Source organism: Aspergillus pseudonomiae (genome assembly GCF_009193645.1).
Source record: "Aspergillus pseudonomiae strain CBS 119388 unplaced genomic scaffold BDV37scaffold_49, whole genome shotgun sequence".
Classification (NCBI taxonomy): Eukaryota; Fungi; Ascomycota; class Eurotiomycetes; order Eurotiales; family Aspergillaceae; genus Aspergillus; species Aspergillus pseudonomiae.
In genome coordinates this window covers 46,250-64,400 of record NW_022476041.1, presented here as the reverse complement: position 1 = coordinate 64,400, position 18,151 = coordinate 46,250, and the positions used below count along the sequence as shown (strand labels likewise).

The 18,151-nt window shown below is 50.1% G+C and overlaps 6 protein-coding genes across 6 annotated transcripts; 3 read left to right on the top strand and 3 right to left on the bottom strand.

Annotated features, from left to right (window-relative positions):
• Positions 1-669: 669 nt before the first annotated feature.
• BDV37DRAFT_284553 (uncharacterized protein) lies at positions 670-3,539 on the bottom strand (the record flags this gene model as incomplete). The annotated part of the gene is made up of 3 exons (XM_032087522.1): positions 670-756; positions 1,464-1,781; positions 3,528-3,539. The coding sequence occupies 3 exons, from the start codon at positions 3,537-3,539 to the stop codon at positions 670-672; spliced, it is 417 nt and encodes a 138-aa protein (XP_031939900.1).
• Positions 3,540-4,705: 1,166 nt separating this feature from the next.
• Positions 4,706-6,163, top strand: BDV37DRAFT_272741 (putative adenosine deaminase; the record flags this gene model as incomplete). Its single annotated transcript, XM_032084930.1, has 4 exons — positions 4,706-4,762; positions 4,817-4,959; positions 5,220-5,880; positions 5,972-6,163. The coding sequence occupies 4 exons, from the start codon at positions 4,706-4,708 to the stop codon at positions 6,161-6,163; spliced, it is 1,053 nt and encodes a 350-aa protein (XP_031939899.1).
• A 3,143-nt stretch (positions 6,164-9,306) lies between these two features.
• On the bottom strand, positions 9,307-11,434 carry BDV37DRAFT_155296 (putative cytochrome P450 pisatin demethylase). Its single transcript, XM_032079058.1, has 2 exons — positions 11,029-11,434; positions 9,307-10,939 (listed from the first exon to the last, which is right to left on the bottom strand). Exons 1-2 carry the CDS (start codon positions 11,160-11,162, stop codon positions 9,574-9,576), a joined length of 1,500 nt encoding a protein of 499 aa, XP_031939898.1. The 5' UTR covers positions 11,163-11,434; the 3' UTR covers positions 9,307-9,573.
• A 1,115-nt stretch (positions 11,435-12,549) lies between these two features.
• On the top strand, positions 12,550-13,491 carry BDV37DRAFT_284549 (uncharacterized protein; the record flags this gene model as incomplete). The annotated part of the gene is made up of 2 exons (XM_032087521.1): positions 12,550-12,892; positions 12,956-13,491. The coding sequence occupies 2 exons, from the start codon at positions 12,550-12,552 to the stop codon at positions 13,489-13,491; spliced, it is 879 nt and encodes a 292-aa protein (XP_031939897.1).
• A 489-nt stretch (positions 13,492-13,980) lies between these two features.
• On the top strand, positions 13,981-15,423 carry BDV37DRAFT_252208 (uncharacterized protein). The gene is made up of 4 exons (XM_032082402.1): positions 13,981-14,554; positions 14,662-14,820; positions 14,910-14,980; positions 15,045-15,423. The coding sequence occupies exons 1-4, from the start codon at positions 14,208-14,210 to the stop codon at positions 15,218-15,220; spliced, it is 753 nt and encodes a 250-aa protein (XP_031939896.1). The 5' UTR covers positions 13,981-14,207; the 3' UTR covers positions 15,221-15,423.
• BDV37DRAFT_155276 (nucleobase cation symporter-1 family protein) lies at positions 15,402-17,668 on the bottom strand. The gene is made up of 5 exons (XM_032079057.1): positions 17,431-17,668; positions 17,221-17,291; positions 16,907-17,156; positions 16,099-16,826; positions 15,402-16,049 (listed from the first exon to the last, which is right to left on the bottom strand). The coding sequence occupies exons 1-5, from the start codon at positions 17,528-17,530 to the stop codon at positions 15,516-15,518; spliced, it is 1,683 nt and encodes a 560-aa protein (XP_031939895.1). The 5' UTR covers positions 17,531-17,668; the 3' UTR covers positions 15,402-15,515.
• Positions 17,669-18,151: the final 483 nt, after the last annotated feature.

The window sequence follows — 18,151 nt, the reverse complement described above, 5'->3', positions numbered from 1 at the left end:
GGAAGGTAGAAAATAATTAAAAAAAAAAAAAAAAAAAAAAAAAAAAAAAAAAAAAAAAAAAAAAAAAGGAAAAAAAAAAAAAAAAAAAAAAAAAAGGAGAGATAATGTATCCCAGCATAGTGGTTACCATCTTACCACAACAACTGCATTAGCGTGGTAATCATTATTGTCCGCTGTCATGTCATTACACTGCGTTGTTATTTACCTTACATACGTCCGTACAGAACAACGAACATTTCTGGTTTTATGGGGGCCTGTACGTCAGCGCACAACAACCCTATCGTAAGTATAACACTTCAGAGATAATCTGGTAGTTTAATTAAAAATCATTGCTTAGCCACATATGTCTTTGTAATGTAAAGGTCGGGGATATAGAACACCTTGAAAGTAAATTAAAACATATATTCTCTAAACACCAATTGGGTAGTGTATTTTAACTTCAGACGACGGGTTGTCACGATTTGATCTTCAGGAGACCACCTGACGAAAACAGAAATTTTCCTCGTTGCAAAAGAACTTTGAGTAATGGTCTACTACATCATCACTCAGAGGTGACTCAGGTACCGGTCGTACCGCATAGACATCAGCTTTGGCGTCCGGACTGTCCGAAGCCACAGTGCGCAAGGAGGGAAAAAGACGAAACAGAAAAAAAAAATTTGAAACTAATAATTACAAGGCAAACTGAGTCGTTCCCAACTGGATGGAACGTTGCGCCTCCTGAGCCGGGGTCCTCGTTAGGAAACTGTAATCTTCTACCTGTTAAGCCAATGAGCCTACGATTACAAATTACCATTGGTGCTGCGAATTACTCAATTATGTTACACAGCTATCGCTCCCCAACAGAGGGTATTCAAGTTTTTCTTTCAATGGGCTGGAATGGATCGGGCAAGGCGTTTCAGTGTTGATAGGTAAGTATTTGGGAGCTAAAAACGGATTGTGTAACATGGAGTAATATTGTAATTTGGGAGGACGAGAAATCAATAGCCCATGCAATCAAGCAAACACGATATCTGCCTGAGGCTCAGCTCAGCTGAGTGCACATCGATCCTTCGATGCGTCTTCGATGCTTCTCAGCCTTCTCTCAACCCCAGTCATTCATGCTGCCAGGGTTCGCGTTCAGGCTATCAAATCCCCTGTGGTTGTTCCCAGCAATGCAGCACATAGTCCAGTCGGGTTCACAAATGCCGGACTTCTCAGCCAGCCAGACAACGTGCTCGTGGCTTGCGGATAGTCCATAACTCGTTCCTATTATGAGGCGGCTTGCATGAGCAACGCCTTTGTTCGCATCTTACCTGCGTATGGAGCCTCGTGATCATTGATGCCTAATGTTGCCTCATCTCCCTTTTAACTTTGGTCGCCCTTTGCTTTCTCATCGTCTCAACCCCCTCCTTTATGGCTGTATACAGGCGGGTTGGCTGTTTGCCACGGGATGCGAGGTCAGACCTCACCCTCACGAAACTCACCTCTGGCGAATCTAGTACCGCTCCAGGACTCCATTCTTGCTTACAGATACCGTTATTGGCCGCGACAAGCATCCGTGGTACTTGCTGCAGCAGTTTGCAGACGGCCACACGGCTGCCATCTGACCTGTGTGCCAACTGCTGGGTGATAAAGGCATCAGCTTGAGAAGCGAAGCCACCAATGGGTATCTGCCGAGGCTTGGGGCAAACCACAATCACGAAAACAATTGTTGTACAGATATCGCGCGATTGATACAGAGTGCCCTTGGGTCTACCATCGCTAGGGCAGGTCCACTGCGGTGGCAATGGTAGGGGTTGTTGCTGCGGAACTATCAGCCGCAGGAATTTTAATTCGAGGTTTGCTTCAATCTCACTTGAACCTGTCCCTTGCCGGCTTTTTTGCCCGTCCCTTTTTTCTTTTTTCTTTTTTCTTTTTTTTTTCGCGCATGTGTGTGCTGTGATTTTCTCTTTGAGCCTTTCAACCTCTCTGAGCCGCGGAAGCTTCTACCGTCATCGGCCGGCTCACCATAGATAACCTTTCACAGTTAAACGGTGTAGTCTCTCGCCTTAATTGAAGCTTTAGAGCATGGTATATACACATGAGCATCAAATGATTTTTTTATTTTCTCAGTTTACACCATGCCTGTCCCTGTGTATCACATCATTATCACCTTCTCATTTTGCTTCCTTTTCCATTTGAGCGGATTTTTGCATTTGCCTTTCACTTTACTCTCGGTCCGAACCGATACCAGTGCGCCACTGCCGTACAAATTATGCAACAAATCGGCGCGCACAACTGTGAAAAACAAGGAGCAGAAATAAGATAATGCCCTTGTATTGTGCTTCGTGAACTGGCTCCCAGTATCTTCTACGGCTGGCGTCAATACCGTTACACATGGATGATACGAAGTATTTCAGACGATTATTGGTTTTACCAAGATTGGCCATATTGGCGACGGGTCACTAAGTCGAGGCATCACCAATGAGCGTGTTCACGGCGGACTTTGTCTATTGCTTGGATTCCACCTGTTTCCACTGTGACTCAGTCCCGGTCGTCTATCTAAAAATAGGACTAATTTTTTTTCCTCCATGGAAACGGCCGTCGGCCAATTATCCACATGGTTCGGAGCATTTTTTTCTAGAATTGTTCGACAACTAGCGCGCACAGCGCACACAAACGCGGGAAACTGGGAACTGGCTGCGACCAGCGGCGGTGCAGGGTTACAGAGCTCTGGATGTCTCAGTGCCGTGGTCCCGGACAATCCCAGTAGTATGTCATTGTTTTTTATGACTAGGATCAAGGCAAGAAGGCTGTGGGACAACACGCTGGGTAATGCATGTGCAGTACCCAATGGGGATAACACTACTCCGTAGTAGGGGCACATCCAGCCATGGGATTATCAGATTGGAATCTTGTCTGCGCTACGGTGCTGCGCCGCATCCTGGGGGAATACAGTAACGTTCCATCGCCTTTCTGGCGCATTGGCAGGCAACGGCCGCCTCGCGGATGATTGCATACGGCTAACGTCACAGAAAAAACCACTGCTAAAACGTGTACTGAGAGGTCATACACGGTTGGCTTAAACAAGGGAGCTAATTCCTTGCGATTACCTCGGTGGGGGGAGGCAGCCAACGATGTTAGTCGATATGGGATGAGGCTTAGGTCCCCAACACGGCACGATAGGAATTATCCCTGGTTGCTACAGGATAAGCGCCAAACAATGAATGGCTTCCCCGGCTACCAGACTTCCGGAACTGGGCTCATTTCTTTTTCCTCTTTTTCCCCCTCTTGCCTTGTTATTTGACCCTCCCATTATATGCCTTACGACGTTTGGCTGCCGCTTTTCTCCACTTTTCATTAGATCCGAACTTTGGATCGCAAGGCACCAATTTACACGAGACTGACTAACAGGATGCAACGTATGCTTCATATCAGCTCGCGTAAGTACTACGATTGAATCGATATTGCGAATGGGGTTCTCGCGGATCTGCCAAGGACACCTCGGGTGGTTTGATATGAGCTTTAATCTCAACATATCCACAAGCCGAGGAGAAGAGGGGCCTTACGGCAATAGCCATCTTGACTGGGGTATAAGCAATATGAATTAATTGACTCATAATAAAAGGCCCTCGCGAACCAAGAGCCGCTAGATTGGCAATGGGTATATACGCGAGTCGCATGTCCAGACTGGCAAAGCTTTAGGACTATAGCACCAAAGCGAGGGATAATAGCAGAACTGGCCCAAAACGGTAGGCTACATATAAACAAGACAGACCAGACTAGAATAAGATAACACACAATCCATGTTCCCTTTCCCCGAATCTTGGGAACACTCGGCCGTCAGACCCACACCAGACGATGGGTACCGGCGACATCCACCTTGCAAACCCTAACTAGCCGACGGGACATGCGTTTTTGACTGAAACGTCCTACCGAACCTAACAGCTCCAACACAGCATTGGGCTCTTCTGTCAACGAGCAGGTATGGCCCCATACTTGCCCGGTGAGGATACGGCACACCTGATCGTCCATATCAAACACTCTTGCCTCCCGTGTGGTTGGGCTGCAAGCTGTATCCGGACCCGCAGGATGGCCTGCCAGACGGGACGGCGGAGCTGCAGACAGGGGCTGGGATCCATGTAACTACTCACGAGGCTTTACATTGCCCCAGTGGTTGCTCTGTCTCTTTTCCTCTTGCGATTCAATCCCTCCGGTGTCATGTTTCTGTTGGGGATTGCAACACGGGGCGAGCCATTAGACTTTGGTATCAGAAGATGAAACAGGGAGTAACTTTTCCATCTTCTTTTGTTGATCAACTTTCGAGATTACGTTGGGTATGATATGTCGAATTTGAACTCGCTTGAGGAATGTCGAAACGTCATATGCCACTCTATCAAAGTTCATTTTGAACTCAGTAAGACATATTGATCAGAAACGACCAAGTTGCATGCAAGAGACCTCGTACAAGAAAGCAATCAAGCAATCGTACAGAACTAAACCCAGAAACAAAGAAACCCTCCAAAGCATAACCACCATCACTTGTCCCATCGAACCGTAGATCTCAAAGACTCTCCTCTCCAAGAAACGAGTAGTAATCCGCGCAACCCCCAAAGAAACATGTCTAGACAAACATGTCAAAAATCTCCCCCGCATTCACCCCCAACTCCGATAAACGCAACAACAGAACCTCCACCACCACCAAAGAGAACCCTCTATAGACCAATAGACCCCTCCCCCACAAAAGATGAACACCACCAAACCAGTCGACGCAGCCTTCACCAAATCCCTCCCCAAGATCGAGGTACGTCCACACAAGACATAACATCGAACAACGACGAAGCTAACCAGCGAAAAGCTCCACGCCCACCTAAGCGGCAGCGTAAGCCGCCAATGTCTGCACGAACTATGGCTCCAGAAGCGCGCCGCAGACCCAACGTTTGACATCCCAGATCCCTGGGTCGTGATGCCCCCGGGCAAGGTGGACTACACACTTGATATGTCTGTCTGCCCCTCCTAATGATCGCAATCAACCCACATAGAAACAAATGAAAAAAAAAAAAAAAAAAAAAAAAAAAAAAAAAAAAAAAGAAAGAAAGAAAGAAAGAAACTAAAACAAAAAATAGAAAAATAGCAAAAATAAAACAAGTGGAAGAATTTTAAAAAAAAAAAAAAAAAAAAAAAAAAAAAAAAATATTGTACAGATTTTCCAACGAAGGAGGGGAATGGATGATTGATACTTGAGATGAGCCATTTAATAGATTCTTCAACACCTTCGGCACATTCACCTACCACCTCCTCACCGACGTATCCTCCATAACCTACGCCACAACCTCCGTGCTGACCAACTTCCATGCCGACGGCATCAAATACCTCGAACTGCGCACCATCCCCCGTCCCAGCCCGCACTTCACCCAAGAAACCTACGTAGCAACCATCCTGTCCACCATAACCGCCTTCGCGGAACACCACCCGGACCTAACAGCCCGACTCATCCTCTCCCTCGACCGCGGCGAGCACACCCCGGCCGATGCCGACGCCATCGTCGCCCTAGCCATTGCGCACAAGCCGCTCGTCGTGGGGGTCGACATCGCCGGGAACCCGAGCAAGGGCGATATGGCGACGTTCGGGCCCGCGCTGGCGAAGGCCAAGATGGCCGGGTTGGGCGTCACGGTGCATTTTGCGGAGGTGAAGACGCCGGCGACGGAGGGCGAACTGGAGACGATCCTGGCGTTTGCGCCGGATCGGTTGGGGCATGCTATCCATGTACCGGCGGAGCTGAGGGCGGAGATTGTTCGTCGCAGGCTGGGGTTGGAGTTGTGTATGAGTTGTAATGTGCATGCGAGGCTTTTTGAGGGCGGGTTTCTCGAGCATCATTTTAGGGAGTGGTGGAGGGTGGAGGAGTGTCCGGTTGTGCTTTGTGTGAGTTCTTTTTCTTTTCTTTTCTCTTATGCTTCTGTTGTTGTTGTTGTTGAGGGAGGGGTTTGAGGAGGGTGATGCTAATGGTGTACAGACGGATGACGTGGGCTTCTTTTGTAGTCCTGTGTCGAATGAGTATCTGCTTGCCGCGGAGCATTTCAATCTCACTCGTGTGGATGTTGTGGATATAGCTCGGAGAGCGGTGAGAGTGATCTTTGGAGGCGAGGACGAGAAGAATCGGCTTTATAGACTATTAGATGAGTTTGAGGCCGGTTATAGAGAGTGATATGGCGTCTTGATACGATACATGTCTTACGATAAATGATATAATGAGCAGCAGAAGCAACAACTGAACAACATTTTGATTGCCTAAAAGATAACACTACGTAAAGGGGTATCTCGTGCAAACTAGCCCTGCCACCGGAACTTGCCTTGCTTCAAGGTCTGCACGACTCCCAACGGCATGAGCTCCTTACTCACTGCGGTCAAACTGCCATATCTCTTCACCATCCCCCCCTGGTACAGTTCCGCTGTCCACTTCCAGTACGGTGGCATTGCGTGCCATCGGTTTGAAAGGACTAGGCGGCTGCTGGGGTCCTCCTCCAATGTCATCTGGTTGATGCGAAGCTTTGGTGACTGATTGATCGTCACTTCGCACGGGACGCGAACGAGATCATTGTATGCGTCGCGAAGGTGCCTACTATACGTCTCTGAGTAACGGGCGTACTCTTCCAGTGACATAAAGGCAGTCGGGTCCTCATCGTCACCGAAAACTTCAGCAGAGGCTGGTTCCTTAGGCCCGTCTTTCTCAAATTGTGCTTGAGCGGTGTGATATTCAGTCTCATCCTTGGTGTAGGCCTTTTGGAGGCGGCCGGAAGGCGTTTGCTTGATGTTCTCGCGCATGGCGAGAAGAGGAATGTACGGGTTCGTGAGTTCAAGACCGCCAAATTCAACGGGGAAGTAGAAGAAGCCTTCGGGAAGATCGTGGATATCGAATCGCTCAGCGATCATCTTTCGAAGGTGATCGGTGACGCCGCTGGGGCTATCAGGGAAGATGGTGCGCTCAATACGGCTAAGGGTGGTGATGGCCATATCGATGTGACTCCGTCCGAAGCACATGGCCGGTTTGGCGAAGTTGTTCGCGAAGAAGCGACCGAAGTAGCTATTCCATGCCTGAACGAAGGAGAAGATGCTCTTGCATGCAGAGAGCTGGTGCTGGAGCTCCGAGATGTGGTTGTCCACTTCCTCTTGGTCAATGATGAAGCGGCCCTCCTGAGCGTCAAGCTTCAAAAAGCCCCAGCGGATGTCACCGGTGGGTAGAGCATTCGAGCCCTCGGTTTGCTCAGTCTTTGCGTAGGAAGACAGGTCTTGATACGGCTGTTGGCCGGATTTGTCTTTGTTCTCCAGATGCACTGTCCCGGTCTTCTCCTCGTTAAACGCGAGACCCATCACTTGAGCAAACTCGGTCATAGTCTTCCAAGCTTTGACACAAGTCTGCTTCTGACCCCAGAACCAGAAATCATCATGCATGCGATACAAGTACGCACCATTCGTGCTTTGGTTCACTGCATAATCCATGCAGAACAGTACAGCTTCTCCGAAGCAGTCCGAGAGTGTGTGACTTGTGGGAATTCCGCGTCTACGGGTCTGCACCGCGGCTTCTGGTCCATCTTGAGTAAACTTGAGGGGACACTCGAGGAACCTCTTGAAGAAATCGAGCCAGTTCTGCGGTACTCCAAAGTACGCCAGCACAGTGAGCATCGTGGTATGTGGGATAGACGGTCCAAAGTGCTTGAAGTCCGACCGAATAGCTGTGAATTGTCCATGAATCCGGTTCTGCACGATAGACTCCGTAATCAGGAGATGGAGGAGCGAGTGCTTTGTCTCCAGGGCGTTCTTGCGGTTATCTTCCTCAGTGTCGTCGGTATCGTTATCGTTATCGTCATCATACCCCCGCCCACCTGCGGTTAAGGAGGAAGGCAATTGAGTCATGAAATAATCGGTTCTGTACGTATCGCGTCTCGCATCGTTCACGGAGCTGACACCTCGCCCATTATCCTTACCGAGGAAGTGTTGACGCCGTACCCGTTCCGACTTCGAGATAGGCTGACGCAGGCTTTTCCAGGCCCAAGTCCTCTGGAAATGGACAAATGCAGCCCGGAAATTCACCGCCCAATGGAGCCCGAGATACTGGAACAGAAGACTGTCCAGCAAATCCTCGTCCTGGAATACCCGGTACTTGCCATTCAGCTGACGACGCATTTCGAGAGGAAGACCCTCGGACGGCCATTGCCAGCTATCAAGGGCCGCAAGACGCATGTTCAAAACATCCGCCACCTCCTGGGCAACAGCCTTGTTGAGCATAAAATCCTTCAGGATGGCGGACTTTTCCTTGGTGAGAGAGTCGGATTTTAAGAGGGCCTTGCTCACCCATTGAAGCGTGTCAACATCAAACTGGGCCCGTTTCGATGTATATTCATCCCCAAAGCTCTTCATCTTCTGTCGCAGGGTTTTCAACGCTTGCTGAGATTGGTTCGTCTTTGTGAACAGACCGTCAAGGTATTCGTTGATTGTTTTCTCATCTACACTGGCGTCGTTGAACACATACTGCTCCCACAATGCTCGCTGCTCCTGCATTTCCGCACGTCTTGCGAGCTCGGACTCGGAGCCTTGTTCCTCAGCCTCGGCAGCTGAGTCTCCCTCGGACTCAAGGCCGGTCAGCCACTCCGTGACCAGGTTGCTGTAGAAGGAAGCATGTTCGCGACGGGTGTGCAGGAAATTTAACTCTTCCTCGAGCTGCGCAACCCAATCGCCTAGGCTCCGATCCGATACCGACGGGTCAAACTGACACTGCAGAAGAAAGCGGCGGATATTGATATGGGCAGCCCGGACGGTAGTGTCCTCCACAGCAGCCTCGGCCTCCGACTCTCCAGATTGTGTATCCAGATCCTCTCGGTCGAAAGCATCATTGGGGTAGCCGTTGAGCTTAGTGATTCCTTCCAAGAGGACCCGTGCCTTGGACCGCAGATTGGGTGCGTCTGCGGCTGCTTTAAGAATCCCCTCTCGTTGCTTCTCAAAGAGCGAGCGCTGTTTGGAAAGCTCCGCGATTTTGATGTCGGTGATGGAGCGAAGGGTTTGCGGAAGAGCCCCAGAGGTAGCCATGATTACGTCTTTCGGATTAATGATCTGATTGGACGAGAGACGGGGGAGTGAGAGGATGTAGGTAACTAAGTAGTGGAGTTGGAGTACCTGTGATGATCAACTTTCGGATCAGGTACCAACAAAATCAACAATGGTGTGTGATGTGTTGATTTCCCGTGAAGAGTCCAGGAGAGAATCCGAACTCGATGGACAAGGTAAGACAAGGAAAGATAAAAGTCAAAAAAAAAATTCGGCTGGTGAAACTCTGATTTATATATGTCTGCTAAAGGGGAGTAAGTAAATTACTTTCGCCCCTCTAGTGGAGATGGAGTGGATTGTTGACTTTTGCCGATGTAGATCGTTTTGAGATCTCAAGATCTCACTCGCGGCGGAGCAGCATCGTCGGGCTCCCGAAATGGAAGGACAGCTCAGCTCAGCTGAGCCACGCCGTCACTCCACGAGTGGTCAATGTGTCATGCAATTCAGTCAATTTCCGACTGGATTCAGGCGTAGAGTACAGAGCCGATATTATGCTCTACTAACGTATCAACAACTTCACCCCAATTTTTCATACTCAATCCAACATTCGTCATACTGCATTTCCAAGAAACTCTTCCCCCGAAGCTCTCCTACGCTCACAAACCTCCAGCGTCGGATGATGGCCATGACCGCCTTTGCAAGGACCAGCCAGGCCAAGTCTTTACCAACGCAGCTTCGCGACCCTTTACCGAAAGCCACCAGTTTGGCATCCATCTCCCGACGTTGTGACTCATCCTCTAGCCATCGCTGCGGAAGCCATTGGTCTGCATCGTCACCCCATATTCTACGCGACCGGCCTAAAACATAGGTATTTGCTGACACAGTGGTACCGACGGGGAGTGGGGCTGGTAGGCTGGAGACTACACTTTCGGCACCGGGTCTGATGACTCGGGGAAAGGCCGTAGGGAAAGAGGCGCAATGACGCAAAGTCTCTTTAACAACCGCTTGAAGCTCTAAAGAGAATGGAGGCGCGTCGAGATCTGCCTCTTTTCGTAGTTTCTCCTGCCAGAGGAGGCCTTCCTGCGTTCCTAGTTGGTAGACCATGGCTGTTAGAGCTGCAGCTACGCTGCCCGGTCCGGCAAACACCAGGTTGACTGCCTCCGAATACACTTCATCTTGAGTCATACGACTAGAATCATCAAGAGGGACCTCTAACCAACTTGTCACGATTCCGGGCTGTGCAGGTCGGCTAACCTGTTTGGGACGCCGAAAGATCATCGTGTGGCTCGAAGCCATGAGCGCCATAATATCTGCGGGACCGCCCTGTTTGCTGGTGGACAGGTTGCGTAACACTGTACCGATGAAGCGGCTATTCATGATCCAGCCGTACGATGGGCATAGCGAGAAGCTCCACGCCATCTTGGTCAACTTGCGCATGGTTGAACACATAGTGGCCCCGATCGCAGAGTCGGTATACGGATGCGAGATACTGTCGGGGCCATAGATGAGCTCGAGCATGACGTCCATCGTGAACCGATGAGCCAGCGGTGCCAGGTTCACCACGGTCTTCTCGCCACCTTGTCCTGACAAGGACTCGGCCTCTGTTCGCGTAAAGAAGAGGTCCACATGCTTGGTTATAATGGATTCATATCTGGTTATCTTTGCGCTCGTCAAGGCCGGCCCAACTACCTTACGTTTCCTCTGACGATGAGCTGCATCGGTTTCAAGAGCGAATACGCTCGGCACACGGTTGTCAGGAGGGCCACCAAACACGTAGAAGTCGTCTTTTTCGACGGATTTATTAAACCCGTAGATCGCCTCAAAGGCTCGTAGGTCGTCGAATGAGAGCCAATTTGGCGCTACGCGGACAACATGGCCATATTTATCATGCAGATGTTGCTCTGAAAGATGATGTTGACCACCAAAAAAGGTGAACAGTCTCCTTTATGTAGATCGGTTAGTTCGCTTGGCAATCCGTATAGACAAAATGGGGTGGATCTTAGCTCAATGAAGGCTAGATTAAGGACGAACCAGAGATTGGTAAATCGAGCCAAGAATGGCCCGGGGTAGCGCGCAAGTGGGTGGAAATAACACTGGTAGATCACATGGGCCACAAGGGCGGCGAGGGCAACCTGAGCGACGACAAAAACCGTACTTGAGACCATGGTAAATATCGTGATGAAGGTGTAACAATCACAGTTGAATACACCAGGATGAGTTCGTCAGCTTCAGTTTTGTACCCCACGTCACATGTAGGGGATGCACGTGTCTCGTATTAAATGGCTGTGCGTTGATAAATTGGTTGCCTGAACATGCTTCAGAATACAACCCCTCTCGAATATCTTGATCATGATCGATGTACTTCGTATTGTCTCCCACAAAATCCCGAATTGTGTCGAGATAGAAAGCTAATTGAAGAGTCCAGATGACATGTCCAGCTACCCGGTTGATCGCCATGATTTACAAAATATATGTATATATATATAGAGAGTTTATCAAAGGTACCTGGGTGAAATGACACCAAGGGGGCACGGGTCAAGTCGCATACGAAATGAGAATAGTCTACTCCGGCGTATGTCAAGAGCAACAGAAGGCATACGCAACCCCAGGTGAACAAATGTGAGAGGTAACAAATCCCCTCACCTCGTCCGGGTTAAGCCGTATGTTCAAGGTTCAAGTCACATTGTCCGTCTATGAAACCGAAGCCGACTACGATCCGAGCGATGTGCTTTGACCCCAAGACATCGCAATACAATTATTGCATCGAATGAAGCAACTCTTGCAATGAGCTGGTTCAGAGCAACTCTCTCCAAGCCGAGCGAGCAACCATTGGCGGGGTTCATGGGGCGAGGCAATGAGCTTAAGAGAGGTGCGATGTGGAGACATGAGTTCGACCACCCATCGCTGACAACGATAAGGGGTTGCCATTGCGATCTGGGAGCATCGCAGCATTCCATTCACCGGCCGACAACAGGAAAAGAATTCCGAGGGATGAATTGTTTCCAATCTGCAGAGCAGTGCAGATAGGTAAGCGAGCATGAAATCATATTATGAGAGGATTGTTCATTGAGAGAATTCACATTCAAAGCGCTGAAGAAGGGAAGGAAGGAAGCGACTAGTGTTGATAGTCGGCGCCAAAGCTGGAAGATCGTTCACACCCCAATGGTCGATCTCCGCCCTCATTGGTTGTGGTAGGTGGGGCGCACCCACTTAGGGGACTTTTGTTCCCATTGAAAGGATCCGGCCAGGTCGGGTACGGCTGAGCAGTCCCGCCGAACAATCCCCTCTCTCCTGCTTTATCACATTCAGACCCCAAGTGCCAAATCCATGACAGCGGCTTCGTCTCCTTAAATATCCCCCCCAAGGTGTCGTCTCGTGCCTAGTCAAGACGCAAAGTAAACAACAAAGAACAACGTGTTGAATGATGATTGTCCTTGCGTAGGATTCATTCGGCGCTTACACTTCTAGTACTATAGCATCCCACACACTCACCCTCACCCACATACACACCCCAATCAATCAAACTTTGCCCCGTCCATCAACACATTCAAGATGGGTATGGAATTTGTCTTTATAAATGTTAAGGAGCCGAAGGATGCTCTTCAGCTCGCGAAGGAGCCCGAAATCCGATCTCACGTGGCTCGGTACCAGTGGAAGCAAGTCGAGAATCGCCCGTCTCTCAAGCGAAAGAGAAATACGGTGGTATCAGTCTGCATGAGCATAGACTGTTGCTCAACCTGGCAATCACGAAGCGATTATAAGGACGACTCTCCTGACAGTACGTCCTCCACCTCCACCGTCTCTATTCCTCTGCAGTTGGGGGGACTGCGAGACGACCCTTTTCGGTCCTATCCGGTCGGGTTCAAGTCGTTCATGCCGGTATTCGTGGATCACTGTAAGTGCGGAATTAGCGTCACCATCCATAGCAAGTAGAGCCGTACTGATGGAATATTATAAGACCTGGTGCATATGGCCGTGGACATCCCGGAGCTCGATCAACCCGGGAACAAGGGCCTTCTGAGAACCAGCTGGTTCCCTTTGGTGATGAGCGAGCCCTCCCTGTTCCTGGTCATCATGCTGCTCGCAGCATCCCATTATGCATCTGTGAGCGAGCATGCCGCAGATATGAAAGTAGACCTCCTCACCCTTCGTTGTGAAGCCATCCAAGCGATCAACGATGCCTTGAAGTATCAACCACCGGACCGGGTCAGTGACGCACTGGTAGGCGCGATAGCGAAGATGGGAAGTTATGAAGCGATGTACGGGAACATGGCGAGTTATAGCGTGCACATGAGAGGACTGACCCGGGCGGTCGGGTTACGAGGCGGTCTATCCGCGCTTGGTCTGAACGGATTACTCCGACGGATCGTGGTCTGGATCGACCGCAATGCTGCCTTCCTGCATGGATCGGCGCTCTATTACCCTGGCGCGACCTTTGTGCCGGGTCAAGCTCTCCCTGAGCCCAATCCTGGTCATTTTCTTGCATCTTCGTGATCGAGCGCAATGCCCGGGATTGATTTTTTGTATTTATGTATGTAATATTAGTAGCGTGGGATCGGGAGTTAATATATTTGGGAGTGTTTCATTCTGCCAGCTGTCTTTTCTTTTCTTCGTCATTTTCCCCCCTCCCGAGAACGACCACAACGTGACGTCCTGTCTGAATCGGGATATCACTCGCGGACCACACTCTATCCGGTTAAACTTCCAGATCAATCAGATTGTCATCCGAAGCGCAAATTCTCCCATTGGAGCCCCAGATCTGAAATGACAACCATGACAGCAGACACAGATGGGCAATGTCCCAAATCGGACATCACAATTCCCAACCCGTGCGATCGTCCAGACCCGCCACCAACCATGAAACCCAAAAGTGGAGCCCCCCCGCTTGCCGTTTCCGGATAACGCATACTTAACCCAATTCAACTCATACCGAACATGACAGAAACCCATTGAAGAGACAAAGAGATTGATTCATGGAATTCCGGGAATGGTAGTTCCAGAGAGCATGGAAGACTGGGTAGACGACATCATGGCTCCACGGATCATTATAAAAGGACCGGGGTTCTGACACGTCGGACTCTTCCCCCTTCTTCATTCAAAGATCGCTGCGAAGTATAACACAACTCGAACAAATCACACACCTTCTTCTTATCTCTATACCAACTCACTCACCTACCCAGTCCTACATTACGAAGAAGAGAAAAGACAAAATGGCCCTCAACGGAAAAGTTGCCCTCATCACCGGCGGCGTCAAGAACCTCGGCGCCGCCGCCGCCCGTGAGCTGGCCAGCTCCGGCGCAAACCTCGCCCTCCATTACCACTCCGACAGCAGCAAGAACGATGCCGCGACGCTGGAGGCCGAGCTGAAAAAGTCCTACCCCAGCATCAAGGTCGCGTTCTATCAGGGTAACCTGACTTCCGCCGGAGCCGTGACGAAGCTCTTCCAGGATGCGCTGAAGGAGTTCGGAAAGATTGATATCGTCGTCAATACGGTGGGCAAGGTGCTTAAGAAGCCTATTACTGAGATCACGGAGGAGGAATATGATACTATGTTTGCGTAGGTCTATTCCTGGTCGATTGATCCACTTTGCTTCTAGATATATATATAGAGAGAGAGAGCAAGGACAGGTAACGAGGGATGGAACTGACGCATTGGGAACACAGGATCAATTCTAAGACGGCGTTCTTCATTCTCAAAGAAGCTGCTGCGCACGTCACGGATGGAGGCAAGATCATCACGATCGTCACGGCCCTCCTCGGTGCTTTCACGGGATACTATACTTCCTACGCTGGTAGCAAGGCTCCTGTCGAGCATTTCACTCGGTATGTACCTACTTACCGTACTATAGCCAATATCATTCTCATCCACCCACAAGTCTGATCCCCAAGGACATACACTAACAAGTCAACAGAGGCGTCTGTAAGGAACTCCAATCCCGCCGCGTCAGTGTCAACAACATTGCCCCGGGGCCAATGGACACCCGTAAGTTACCCTCAAGGAAATCCTAAGAGCAAGTGAACAATGTTTAACCTAACACTCGAAATAGCCTTCTTCTACCCCCAGGAATCCCCTGAGGCTGTCGAGTTCCACAAGTCCAATGGTATGGGCAACCGTCTGACCATGGTCGAGGATATCGCTCCGATTGTTCGGTTCCTCTGCACGGAGGGCGCCTGGATCACGGGCCAGACCATCTTCGCTAACGGTGGATATACTACTCGCTAAGGTGGGTGATTGATGTGGAATGAATGTATGGTGTTATGACAATGCCGGAGGTGTATGTGGTTTTATAATGTGGTTAAGATATCAGGAGCTTGAATAGTGGGTTAGCTTTTGGATAATACGACTGCCCTTTTGCTTCGGAGGACTCCCTGGGTATAGCTACAGTTTCCAGAATAAGGCTCCATTGAAGAATGATGACAATGGCCATCCCGCGCATCCATTTCTATTATTAAAGTCGTATAAGAATGAAGTCAAACAATATCATTAAGCACAGGTATCATAAATCAAGTCTCATTAGTCATACAGTGGCCGATGACCCAGCCTTCGGTCCTTTCCGCTCCTGGAGCGTGCCATAATTGAGAGTATCTGCCTTCGCCGGTTCCGGCACATCGTACGCATCGACTTCCTCTCCATACGTGATAGACATGCTGTCCACGTCCTGATCGACTTCTGACCAGGTGGAGCTAGTCGCGGGAACGGGGAAGAGCCGGGTTAGGATGTAGTACATGAGGGCAGACACAAATATTCCCGAGAAGTAGTTCACGTTGTAGATGTACTGGGCGCCTACAGGCACCGTGCGTCCAACGGCACCGGCAAAGCCGACGATATTGACGAGGATTCCTGCAATATACGAGGCATATGCCTGCCACGAGAAGCCGTAGACAAATCGGTATGCGGAGCCCTCCCGTGCAGTGTACAGTTCTTTCACTCGCAGATAACCCTTGCGGACGATGTAATAGTCACAGATCATGGGGCCCGCGATGGAAGAAAGGAAGATCGAATAGGCTGAGAGATAAGTCGTGAAGCTGTTGGATGAGGAAACGAGGTTCCACTGCACTTCTGTCAGATAATCCCCAAAGGAGACGCATCAGGGTACCTACCGGATTCATAGCCAAACCAATTGCAGCGCAAATGTAGCTTCCGCGCCGGATTGTAAGATACCGCGGAAGCAATGCTGTCATATCCGTACCCGCGGAAACTGAGTTTGCAGATATGTTCGTCCCCAACTGAGCTAAGGCAAACCCTGTAGAGATTATAAAGATCCCAAATCGCTCCGCTGAGCTGGCGCCAACCTGGAATTTGCCCAACAGGTCAAGAGGATTCCACACCATCTCTCCGCCAAAGATCACCGCCGAGGATGAGGACGCAATGATACCGATGAAAGAGGTGATGCCAAAGCCGATGGGAATTGTGAGAAGCTGGGACCACAGTGCATCTTTTGGTTTCCTGGCGAACCTCGAAAAATCGGGATCGTTCACAATCAGCGTCGCAAAATTTCCCAGGCAGCTCATAATCGCCTTCACCACCGCCCACGCGAGCGCACTGCCGTGTACGGTATGGGGCTGATGCACAATGGGCCCAAGGCCTTTGGCGCGTGCGATGGCCCAGGCGAAAAAAGCGATGGCCGCAATCGGCGAATAGATTGCCTTGACGGTAAAGAGATGGCGGATTTTGTGAACAGGGAACCAAAGGGCTGGAAGGGACAGTAGCCAAAAGATGAAGAAGCTCACGAAGTCCCTGGTTGTGACGCCCGAACTGGCGGGAATGGAGTTGGGGAGGCGGTTGTAGCTGGGCCAAATTGAGCTGATCATCAATGTCACGCACTGGCCTATTTTGCGTTAGATAACCATGACAGCATCATAAAACACTCTCATGGGGTGAGTGAGGGGCCCAGAACACAGTGCATACCTCCGATGTAACCCTGAACACCGTACCAAATAACCGCCATTGCAGCTCGATTGAATACCGGCCAGAGCGACCCCCAAACTCCAAATGTGGATCTACAGACCACCGGGAAGGAAATGTGGTAAACGGCGCCAATGCGACCCGTCAAGCATACAAAACAGGCAGCAATGAAGTATCCGACCCAGACGCAAATCCATGACTGCCACCACGACAAACCATCCACGATCATCGAGGACGAGATCATCCACGTGTTCTGTTCGAGACGAAGTTGTTAGCATTATGCTTTTCTGTGGGAAGGTGAACGGATGGCAACCTACAATATTCAAGGAGTCCGCAATCCAGAAGGCGACGAAGTTGAACCATTTCCATTGACGACGCTCGGGTTCGACTGTACATCACGACGCAATCCCAAGGTCCACTCGGTCAGCTTTACTCGTCCTCTGGGGATATGATCTCTAGTGCACAAAGGAAAAGCGGCAGCAAAGGGCGTCTCGAGGAGATGCGCTGGCCAGTTCAAATGATCTCACCTGGCCGCAAGTCATGGTTCGTCAACATCAATTGTGTGTTGGTCAGGCCGGGTTCCGACGGCACCTCCAACTTCTCGACCCATTCTTTAATTCGCGCCATTCTTTGAGAATCCCCCGTGGACTTGGGTGGGAGTGGAGTGAAGCTGATGGCAAATGTAGTGGTATATGATTCAAAGAATAGAGAAATTACATTCAGGAAGGAATAAGGATAGTTCAGTGGAGTCGAGGGACAACAAGATGAATTGATGGGAGGCGGAGAGAGAGAGGGAGAGAGAAGGAGAGAGATGTACTACAGTAGTAGTAAAAGTGAAGTAGTATTCCTCCTTCTCTTCGTCCCCCGGTCCCTCCTTCTTCTTTATAAAGAAAAACAAAGGTTGTCAGTGTTGCAGTATGGGGAAGGCAGCATCGTCATTGACCACCCCCCGTTCAGCCAATGAGGAGGGCTCTAGAACCCGATATTCCAGACTCCATCCTTCACCCCCGATAATCCTCGAGGAAGTTAACCAACCTTCATGACAAAAGGCTGATAAGCCGACCATCTGATCGCTGCGCCACCGTTTCCTTATCACCCTCCACGAGCCGCCCGCCAAGGGGGGAAAATGAGAGGTGACCGCGCGTTGGTTTTCGGTTGCTCTATCTGGTCGAGTAACAAAAATGAACGACCCTCCGTTATCTGCGATAAGCTCTCCGCAAACAGGACATGACTGGGGCTCCTCCGGCA

Excerpts from the sequence above, each read along its gene's own strand:
- BDV37DRAFT_155276 (XM_032079057.1), bottom strand. The coding sequence starts at position 17,530 with ATGGCGCGAATTAAAGAATGGGTCGAGAAGTTGGAGGTGCCGTCGGAA. Across the intron at positions 17,292-17,430 it reads GAACCATGACTTGCGGCCAG|TCGAACCCGAGCGTCGTCAA; the intron begins GTGAGATCATTT and ends CGTGATGTACAG. Across the intron at positions 16,050-16,098 it reads TTGGTTTGGCTATGAATCCG|TGGAACCTCGTTTCCTCATC; the intron begins GTAGGTACCCTG and ends ACAGAAGTGCAG.
- BDV37DRAFT_155296 (XM_032079058.1), bottom strand. The coding sequence starts at position 11,162 with ATGGTCTCAAGTACGGTTTTTGTCGTCGCTCAGGTTGCCCTCGCCGCC. Across the intron at positions 10,940-11,028 it reads GCTCGATTTACCAATCTCTG|GAGACTGTTCACCTTTTTTG; the intron begins GTTCGTCCTTAA and ends ATCTACATAAAG.
- BDV37DRAFT_252208 (XM_032082402.1), top strand. The coding sequence starts at position 14,208 with ATGGCCCTCAACGGAAAAGTTGCCCTCATCACCGGCGGCGTCAAGAAC. Across the intron at positions 14,555-14,661 it reads GAATATGATACTATGTTTGC|GATCAATTCTAAGACGGCGT; the intron begins GTAGGTCTATTC and ends TTGGGAACACAG. Across the intron at positions 14,821-14,909 it reads CCTGTCGAGCATTTCACTCG|AGGCGTCTGTAAGGAACTCC; the intron begins GTATGTACCTAC and ends ACAAGTCAACAG.